Source organism: Mandrillus leucophaeus, unplaced genomic scaffold, assembly GCF_000951045.1.
Source record: "Mandrillus leucophaeus isolate KB7577 unplaced genomic scaffold, Mleu.le_1.0 Scaffold180, whole genome shotgun sequence".
NCBI lineage: Eukaryota > Metazoa > Chordata > Mammalia > Primates > Cercopithecidae > Mandrillus > Mandrillus leucophaeus.
The window spans coordinates 1,564,848-1,575,525 of NW_012101810.1; the positions used below are offsets into that span (position 1 = coordinate 1,564,848).

Genomic DNA, 10,678 nt, shown 5'->3' on the forward strand with positions numbered 1-10,678 from the left:
TGCACCACTGCACTCCAGCCTGGGTGAGAGAGAGACTCCATCTCAAAAAAAAAAAAAGAAAAAAGACAAAAGAAAAAAGAATGAACTGGACATGGAGATCGTCCACAACACCATGTGTAATCTGTAAGATTCCTTCCTCCTTAAACATGTGGTAGGACAGCTGTGGCTCAACTCCCACCACAGGACCATGAGCTTCCAGACCTGAGGGCTGGCACTGCACGTGGAGTGCACCAGCGAAGAGAACCTGAAACATGAACGGCAGAACATCAATACTAAACAACCCACGTAGATTCCAGAGTTCCTTTCAGTCTTTATTTACAGCAACACTGCCACTGTATATGGCGGGTTTGTGTGTCTGTACACGCGTGCACACACATATTCTTACGCTCAAGAGACAGGGTGTGGCTTTACAGACCAAAAAGTATGGAAGCTCAGTTGTAACTGGTGTTAGAGATCAGACAGACAGCAAGAGGGCGATGCTCACCTGGCCGCTCGGTTCTTGAGGGAGACAGCACTGCTGGCACCGCCGTCGGCACCCACAGCCTCACCATCCCCCAGGGTACATGCTGTTGTGGCCAGGCGCAAACTACGGCGGGACATCCGTGGAGAATCAAATACGGGGTCCAATTTGTGCTCGGTCTCAAAATCCAGGGCATCTGAAGAATAACTGGAACTAGAAGGAAAAAAACTAATCAGAGATAAAGCGGTGCTTATAATCCCCATTCTGAAACAAAATGAACAAATCAAAAACTGAGAGTGCAATGTATTGTGGATTTTCAAGAGCAACTATTACTGGGTGACAACCTCACTCTAATGCAAACGTATGGTGGCAGAGGTCAGCCAGCATCGGCTCCTGACATCTGCCCCAGCCACTCTCCTTTCACATCAGACGTAGGTCAGCACATTCCCAGATGCTGGGACCTAGCGTCTACAACTCACCCTAAGAACTGCTTGAGGGCATATGCTAGAGCCCTGAGCCCCCACCTACGTCCTCGCTATAAACACATCAGTGTGTGTTTCCCAGTCAACACTACGCGGACATAAGATTTAATCCAATACACCAGTGCATATAAAATGAATCCACGCAGGAGAGGAGGCCAAGTGACCGAGTCGTCAATGCTCCCCTTCTAAATTTAGAATTTATCTAAAGGCTTGAGACAAATTTAAAACTGCTTTGAGCCTGTGACCAAAAGAAAGGCACTTCCAATACCTTCCATATAATTATTCAATTAATGTAATTAAATAAAAAGATGAGCCAGGCACGGGGTTCACGCCTGCAACCCCAGCACTTTGGGAGGCCTAGGCAAGAGGACTGCGTGAGCCTGGGAGTTTGAGGCTGCAGTGAGCTATGACTGTGCCACTGCACTCCAGCCTGGGTAGCAGAGCAAGACCTTGTCATACGTTCATGACCAACAGTAAGTTAATACGAACTGCTTCGAGTTGCCACACACAATTTAAGAAGAGGTTCTTTAATTCAGAGGCTGAGGTGGGGACAAGAGAGAGACTGCACTAAGCTATGCTGAACAGTGATGATGGGTATGAAGCTAGACAGAATTTCAGTATCATCTCAAGCAGGGTTTGTTTCTAGCAGAATATTTTACACAATTGTGATGCTAGTTTAAAAAAACAATCTGATTTCAAATCAGAACTTGTCATGTAGATATGGACCAAGACAATTACGACTTTCAATTTATCCGTTAACCTCTTTGACTTCTACCCTCCCACCACCACACCCAGCCTCTTGATCTAATTACTGGGTTTGAAGTCGAGATGAGATCCCTGCTTTCCAACACAAACTGGGAACACTTGCTGGTTTGGGTAGAAAGGGCGCTGGTGAGGAAGCCGTGTGGAAGGACCCTCACGGCAGTGCTGTCACAGCAGCAAGACATGGGGACGCCACCCACAGAGGAACGGGCATGGGGACGCTGCCCGCAGGGGAACGGGCACGGGGATGCCACCCACAGGGGAACGGGCACGGGGACGCCGCCCGCAGGGGAACGGGTACGGGGATGACACCCACAGGGGAACGGGCACGGGGACGCCGCCCGCAGGGGAACAGGCACGGGGACGCCACCCACAGGGGAACGGGCAGGCAAACCAGGGCACATTCCAACTACACAATGCTGCAGGGCCATGAGAACACAGGGAGACCTGCACACGGTCACAGAAAGACTTCCAGGTACACTGGTCGACAAAAAAACCCTACACCATCCTATCTATGTTAGAATAAACGACAAAATACCACCACGTACCCATCCACACACAGACGTGTAAAAGCATGAGAGGATCTTCACGCTGGCTACCACAGCCAGTCAGAGCATCTTCATCCTGAGCTGTACCGTACCAGACTCCTCATCAAGGTAAGGAAGCCATGCTTAAAAGTCAGGGAGGGAAGAGACGAGGGGAAAGGAAGGAGGGCGGGAGGGACCGGGAATTCCACGGCTTTGAGTTCAAAGACTAAAATTTCAAGTCCCAACAGAAAGCAGGCACCCAAGTGAGGAAAGCTCCTGAGTCTCAGCCATTCAACCACAGCATCAGATAAGCTCAGGGTCCCTTCCAGCCTCCCTCATCCATGGCATCAGGTGAGCTCAGTGTCCCTTCCAGTCCCAGCACCCACGATTCCATCAGCATCACAGCTCAGGTGCAGTTCAGGAATGTCACAAGCCACCTCTGCTCGCCAGCCTAGGCTGTCAACCCAGCCGCCATCCGTATCATGGTTCCTACAGACAGGTGTGCCCAGGGCTCTGCAGGAGGACACCAGCGTCCAGGGGAGACAGGAGGACACGGATGCTGGCACAGCACCATCCCAGGACACAACGCAGCCCAGTAGGCTACAGTATTACAGCACTTTATTACCTTTTCTACAATGTTTGGGGGAACACAAAATTTCAAATGGAGGTGTCCAGTCTAGGATTAGAGAGAATTAAGTGACAGAACAAGGAGACAGGACTGACGAAAACCCTGAAGATAACTTGGAGATCTCACCTGTAAGAACATCAAGTTTTAATGTCTTTCTCTCATTAGTTATGCACTGTTCTTTCAAAAATGTGTTATTTAGATGTACTTTGTACTTTGTTGGGCAGGTGCTGGACCCACAGCACCTGCCCAACAAAGGCACACAAGGTTAACTCAGCTCAGGTGTGCCAGACCGAAAGGTGCACAGTCCACGTGTCTGAGACTTCTGAGCTTCAGACCGCTGCTCACGGAGCGTGATGGCTGTGCCCTGACACCAACTCAAATCGCGGACCGCTGCCTGCCCTCGCTCTTCCGGCCGCGGACCCCTGCCCGCCCCCGCTCTTCAGAGCCTCTGTGACCGGGGCCTCAGCTCACAAGGGTTCCTCAGTCTGCTGTCCTGCCGCCCCAGTGGCCTGGCACTCTCCCTGCCGGGACTGGGTGGGCCCGAACGCTTTCTCTCAAGTTCCTCCATGTTGCAGGTGCGAGTGCGTCATGATCTGCGGTCTCCAGGTCCTCAGGCCATCCATGTGTTGGGGGCCATGTGTGCCCAGCCCTCAGTGGCCTTCTCAGACCCCCTCCATAGCCCCATGTCTGATGTCACCATCTCTTCCCTCCACCTCTCGGTCTCTGTCGGGAAGGCCCTACATTTTTCTTCCCAGAAAACCCAGATGCCATCAGAAAACTGCCTCCTCCTCGACCCCGCCCATCCTTTCCCTCTGCAGGGGTTAACTGTATGTGTCAACTTGACTGGGCCTTGGGCGCTCAGATATTTGCTCCAACATTATTCTGAGTGTATCCGTGAGGGTGTTTCTGGAGGACAGTAACATTCCAATCAAAATCAAAACACTGGGAAAGCAGACTGTCCTCCAATCAGCTGAAGGCCTGGACAGAACAGGAAGGCTTTAGTAAGAAGGAGCTCCTCCTGCCGGACAGCCTGGAGCTGGAACACCAGCTGCTTCTTGCCTTCAGACTCAAAACGGAACATCAGCTCTTCCAGGGTCTTGAGCCTGCCCACCTTCAAAATGAAACTATACTGTGGTTCTCCTGGGTCCCGGGCCTCTGGACTTGGCCTGGAACTTACACCATCGGCTGCTCTGAGTCTCCACTTGCCAACTCAACCTGAAGATCTTGGGCCTTGCCAGCCTCCATGAGCCAATTCCACATAATCCATCTCTTCCTATGAATGTACTCACACGTTCACTCATGTTCTACCCTGACGCATCCTTCCTGACTGCTGCGATGGAAGAGGAATCCCGAGCCAAGCCTGCATGCTCTGGATGGAGTTTCTCCTGCCCTCCTCTCTCTGTAGGAGACCCTTCCTCGTTCTCCTACATCTTCAGCTTCTCTCTACTGGCTCCTGACCACCAGCATCTAGACACACGCTTGGCTCACCCCATGGTAAAAAACAAACAATTTCCACTCAGAGCCAGGCCTCTCCACCTCCCCCAGCAGCCGACTGGTTGTAGCCCCGGCCAGTCTCCGCTCGTTCCTTGCCTGGTGGAGGCTCTGAAGCAGCTTCCGCCAGGCCCCCCGACCTCCATGGATGAGTCACCCCATCTTCCTGACCTACAGCAGCATCTGCCCCTGCTGGCAAGTCCCCCCTTCTGGAAACTCTCTTCTTCTGGCTTCCACAACCAATACCCCCGTGAGCGGCTGGATGGTGGGACCCTCATATCTCCAGCGCCCCTGGATCTGAGCGTGGGCAGCAGCATGTCAGGTCCGAGGGCTCTGGGAAGCATCCTCTGCTGACCCTGAAGCTCAAGGCCACCATCGTCAATGGCTGGATTTTACTGCGGCTGGGTTCAGCTGCCATCATCAATCAGCCTCAGCGCTATCAGAGGAGACACACCAGACAGCACAGACTCAAGATGGTGACAGGGAGCTACATCCCGTAACACCATCTGTCACAGAGTCACGCCAATAAAGAAATAAACCAAAAAATGACCGCACTTCCAGACTTAACTACCAGTTGACAAGAATTACAGATTGAGACTTAAGAGGGAAATCACCCAATGTAACATGAGGATCCTGTTTAGGCTAATTTTAAAAAAGTTAATTGTGAAAGAGAAAATTCAAGGATCTGGGATATTGGAACACTGACTAAATACATTAAGAACCCCTTTAAATGACTGGAATGACAGTGGTATTTGGGTTATTTTAAATATATCATTATCTTTTTTTTTTTTTTTTTTTGAGATGGAGTCTCGCTCTGTCGCCCAGGCTGGAGAGCAGTAGCACGATCTTGGCTCACTGCAAGCTCCACCTCCCAGGTTCACGCCATTCTCCTGCCTCAGCCTCGCTAGTAGCTGGGACTAAAGGCGCCGCCACCACGCCCGGCTAATTTTTTGTATTTTTAGTAGAGAGGGGGTTTAACCATGTTAGCCAGGATGGTCTCATCTCCTGACCTCATGATCCGCCCGCCTCAGCCTCCCAAAGTGCTGGGATTACAGGCATCAGCCACCATGCCCGGCCAAATATACCATTATCTTTCAGAGACTGGCTTTAAATAATCCAGTGAAGTTCCAGGGGAACGTGGGAGGAAGTGTTCGGGCCCACCCTGTCCCAGCAGGGAGAGTGCCAGGCCACTGGTGCAGCAGGACGGCGGGCTGGAAACCCGTGAGCTGAAGCACTGGTCACAGAGGCTCCAAAGTGCTGGGTGGGGGCGGAAAACCCGTATGCATCACTGTCAAAGCCAGTCGCCGGCAAATAGGCTTGTCACTGTTCTCTCAACGTGCATATTGTCATTTTCCAAAAGAGAAAAAAAAATTATTTTATTTATTTTTTTGAGACGGAGTCCCACACCATCTCCCAGGCTGAAGTGCAGTGGTGCAATCTCGGCTCGCTGCAACCCCCACCTCCCAGGTTCAAGCGATTCTCCTGCCTCGGCCTCCCGAGTAGCTGGGATTATAGGCATGCGCCACCACACCCAGCTAATTTTTGTATTTTTAGTAGACACGGAGTTTCACCACGTTGGTCAGGCTGGTCTCAAACTCTTGACCTCAAGTGATCCACCCACCTCGACCTCCCAAAGTGCTGGGATTACAGGCGTGAGCCACTGTGCCTGGCCCCCAAAAGAGAAAAAAATTTTAATTAAAGAAAGTGAGTAGCCAGGATGCTGGAAGATCTTTTCAGTGTTTACTGAAATTGCTAAGAATCAAGATGAGGGTAGTGACGGAGACAGAAAGCCATCAGGAACAGCCGCTCCACCTTCCGACTATGCAGGGAGGGCTGAAAGACAAGGAGAACTTTCAGAGAAGAGGCCAGGGCTACGAGGAGCCTAAGGAAAGGAAAAAGAGAAGAGCGTAAGGACCCAGTGTAAGGCTGGTCAGCTGAGGTGGCAAGAGTTGCGGAGGCCAGCCCAGGACCAGGTGGACCCACGCACTGATGTCCAGACCAGCCCTGAGGCCCCCGCCTCCAGTTTCCGGCTGTGCGCCACAGGCCTCGACTCATGCAAGGTGGCTGGTCCTTCCCTCTGGTCCTGATCCAGAGCTAGGCCTTCCCAAAGCACTCTGGCCATCTCCTGGATAGCCCCCGACCTCTATCCTGCAGCAACCTCAGAGAGCATCCCCCGCTTTAAAACCTTTCAGGGGTTCCCAGTGCCCGGGAGTCCAAATTCCCAGCCCAGCCTACACCACTCCGGCCAGCCCCTGCCCACCAAGAGTCCAAATTCCCAGCCCAGCCTACAACATCCGGCCAGCCCCTGCCCACCTTCCCCCTGCATTTCCCACTCCAGCTGCCACAGAGGTCTGCCCACAGGTCTCACTGAAGGAAGGCTGTGAATTTCAATGAAGTTAAGTGTTGCTCTCCCAAGGTAGAGAAACATACACAGACATTTTAAAAACTCTATTTAAAATAGGTCAGAAAAGCAACAATAAATGACCATAAATCACTGTTTCATGCTGCACGGTCTGAAGGAAGGAGCAGTCTCCCTGAGCTGGCCTACCCGTTCTGTTCTAACCAACACAGGACTTTTACAAAACAGAGTGTGTTGCTATGGAAGTGTGATGTGACCTAGAATTGTGAATTAAAAACTCAATCATCAAATGTGAGATCTGACTAATGCTGGTAAGAAGTATTTTTCTTAAAATATTTTCTAATTTTCTTACAGTTTCAATTACATTTTCACTCTTTAGAAGATAAGCCACTGAGACCGGGCGTGGTGGTTCATGCCTGTAATCCCAGCACTTTGGGAGGCTGAGGCGGGCAGATCACCTGAGGTCAGGAGTTTGAGATCAGCCTGGCCAACATGGTGAAACCCCATTTCTACTAACAACAGAAAAATTAGCCGGGCATGGTGGCCGCATGTCTGTAATCCCAGCTACTCCAGAGGCTGAGGCAGGAGAACTGCTTGAATCCAGGAGGTGAATGTTGCAGTGAGCCAAGATTGCACCACTGCACTCCAGCCTCGGTGACAGGGTGAGACTCTGTCTCCAAAAAAAAAAAAAAAAAAAGACAAGCCTCTGAAAAAATTACACAAGCATTTTCCTGGTGCCTTAAACATCTGCTTGGGTACACAAGTTTTTCGACCTGCTGATCAAATCCTGGCCTGTTTCGTTGTATATTTTCCCTTGGCGCTAACCCGTAATTTCATCAAACGCAAGCTTCGTTTCAGTCACCCTTTCTACCTGGTAAACTGAAAACACAAGGGGCAGGGCCAGCACCTCTTCAGACTCAAACGTCTCTCGGTTTGAGTGGATCAGAATATGAATAAAAGCAGAAAACTCAGCCTCAGACAAAAGTTGTGTTCTTGAAACCTTGAGCTTCAACACTGTTCTATGATGCTTCCTTTCAAATGGGAAATAATTTTCCAGGTTACTTCTGTTAACTCAAAAATACTAAGCCACTGATACACATCACAAACCCTAGCCATCACCACAGAGACTTCTCCGGATCACCACCGCCTGGGTGGGGTTGAAGCCAGCACGCCATGTGTGATGACTAACCACCCAGTCACCAGGATAAACAGATTCGGAAACGCAGCTTTCAAAACCACCCTAAAGCCGTAAGATACAGTTTACCATTTTTTTTCACCTTCAAAATATAGCATGCAGTCAGCAGTACTATCGAGTTCCTGCTAAGGTCCACGCCACCGCGGCAGCGAGTGGGCATCGCAAGGCCAGGCCCCCACGTGCAGGTGCACACTCACCTGAGCGCATACGTGTAGCCCGTGTTCTCCGGCACACACTGGGGAGGACTGTACATGTGAAGCCGAGAAAAATCCATGTTCACCACTTCAAACCATACTGCAGAGGGCGGGAAAGAAATGCAGAGTGTTTAACGAGCGGGAAATCCAGGGCAGTCCTGTCTTAGTCAACCTGAGCCGCCTACATGCAACTCAACTCAGGTCACCATCAAAACTTCCAGGCAACACAGCCAGCGGCAGTGTTTTCTAAACAGAGGAGACAAGTGTTTCCATAGTCACAAGCCCAGGAACACTGCTGGCTTATCTAGTCCCCTAATATAGCCTGAGAAAAAGACCTGGGGAGCCCTGAAGTGACTGAGTCATGAAAACGGGGCCACCTTCCAAGAAACACAGAGAAACTCAGAGCGTTCTTCAAGATGTTTCTAAATCCTCTGTGTCAAAATGTTCTCAGTCTTTTGAAATCAGCTTTTATTTTATTAACTAAAATAGAACTACCTGCTACTCCGTGGTCAAGCAGCAGCATACACGTTCCTAGATAGCTGAAGCTCTCACAAGCATCTCGGAATCAGAAAAGAAACTGCAGGGTGAGTAATAAAAAAGTTTAAGGCACTATTTACCTTTTTTCCTCACCAAAAAACAGGTTATTTTTTAGGTTAGAAAGTGGTGAGTGTATTGTTTCTCAGGCTGTCCTCTAGATTTCTTTGGAATGACTCACACCTTCCTCTGGCTAAAAATATTCACATGCACACGCCCTGCCTTTTTAAGAAGTCTTCATAGTAGCAACGTGAGTCCTAGTTGGCTGTTGAAATATCTGAGGAAGATATAACTAAAAGAACATCCTGGACAAAACATACTTTTGTACAAATGACTGAGCTCCATATACCAAGCCGAAAGTACTTTAATTCATACTACTTTCTTTGAAATAAAGTACCACAGAAATAAAGACCACTGTTTACATGTAAAAATTGTACTACACCTATAAGTATGGACAAACATGACGAAACTTCTGCATTTCAAAACACGTTTCAAAATTCTTCAGTTCTTTCCAGGGACACCCAGCCCAGTACCCGACCCAGAACACAGGCTCGGCAAGTACAATTCACACTTGTTTGGCATTCTATGAACTTACGCTTCAACAGCTTTTTGCAAATACAACTAACTGTGATCACTTAATCCACGTAATAGTTAATATCTGTTTAACTCTCTCTCTCCCACTTGTCTACCTACTTTAACCAACACCTAAATCTAGATTCAATCCACGTGCAGAGGAGCCCGGCACAGGAGCAGGGCCTTGGTCTGGATCCAATGTAGGCTACGCTCCCCCTACACACCATGCCTGGGCTCCTGAGGTGCACAGGTCTGGTCCGGCAGCCTCTGCAGCACCCAGCCCCACCCAGCAGCAATGCAACAATGGGCTCTGCCTGCACTGCCAAGCAACAACCCAAGGCTGGGCTCGGCGAATGCCCACTCCCGCTCCCACCCTGGGGGACACAGGGCTAACTCAGTGTTTCTACGGACGCCCACTCCTGCTCCTGCCCTGGGTGGGGGGACACTCCTGCCCTGGGTGGGGGGACACGGGGCTAACTGAGTAATGCTATGGATGCCCACTCCTGCTCAGATGTTGGGCTAATTTAGCAGTAAGTCCGTTAGGACAGCCAGGCCAGAGAAAAGGAAAGCAAGGAAGACGGGCATGGTAGGGAAAAGAGGTCACACTCCAGGTTCAGCAGGTGCTGAGGGAAGCGCAGATGTGGAGAGTCTGTGATTACAGACCCTTAATCTATCTTCATCACTCTGATTTCACTTTTATAATCACGTGAATTTTAAGTTTACGCTCCCCGGTGAAATGCATCTGTGTATAAAACGCGCGGAATCTATCACTTTCTCTATTTCCTAACATGTTGAAATGAGGAAACAGGGCACCTTACCCCCCTCCTCAATGCAGTCCTGGCCTAACGACACCTGTCCAGGATCGAGGGAAGTGTCCTGGCCGTTACCTCTCAGCTGAGAAAATAACCCCACCCTGACAAGCGCCGAAGGCCAGGCTCATGCCAAGCAGAACCTTGCAAGGCAGCGGCAGCAGAGGCTGTGACAATGTGCCCCGGTGTCCCCAAGGCAGGTGCTCCGCGCTCTCCCACATGCGCCATAGGCCTGCTGCCAAGTGAGAGGCTCCCAGAGTTCTCCAACTCCCCTCCCCGCCCTGCAGTCTCATTCACCCCCTCCTTCCTCCTTCCCCCTTAACAGACCACAACATGGATCAGGAAGATTTTAAACTTCATCCTTAGTCCTTTACGACACCAAGTATTAAATTATAGGATAAACTACAATGAAGTCAAAAAAGGATTAAATGAAACTGCGCACCTCAGGCAATGCCTGACAGGTGACAAGCACTCAGGCATCAGCTGCGGTTATTTTGAGGAGTAAAGCGATAGGACCGATGTTTTAAACTTTAAAAAAGAACAGTTATTTTTCTTCTGGGTGTGCAATTCCTGAAACGAAAGATTTGTTCACCCTGCCCTAAATGAAAGGCAGAGGTTCACCGATGAGCCCCACAGCTGGGACTCAGCCAGCAGGCAGGAGCCC

General features: G+C 50.1%; 1 protein-coding gene across 1 annotated transcript in view; it reads right to left on the reverse strand.

Annotated features, from left to right (window-relative positions):
- Nucleotides 1–8,772, reverse strand: part of SUN1 (Sad1 and UNC84 domain containing 1) — a 44,787-nt gene extending 36,015 nt beyond the window's left edge. Inside the window, exons 1-3 of the mRNA XM_011977569.1 lie at nucleotides 8,594–8,772; nucleotides 8,102–8,198; nucleotides 485–673 (exon numbers count right to left, since the gene is read on the reverse strand). Coding sequence (XP_011832959.1) covers nucleotides 485–673; nucleotides 8,102–8,198; nucleotides 8,594–8,621 — 314 coding nt within the window. The 5' untranslated portion in view covers nucleotides 8,622–8,772. The remainder of the gene's footprint in view (nucleotides 1–484; nucleotides 674–8,101; nucleotides 8,199–8,593) is intronic.
- Nucleotides 8,773–10,678: the final 1,906 nt, after the last annotated feature.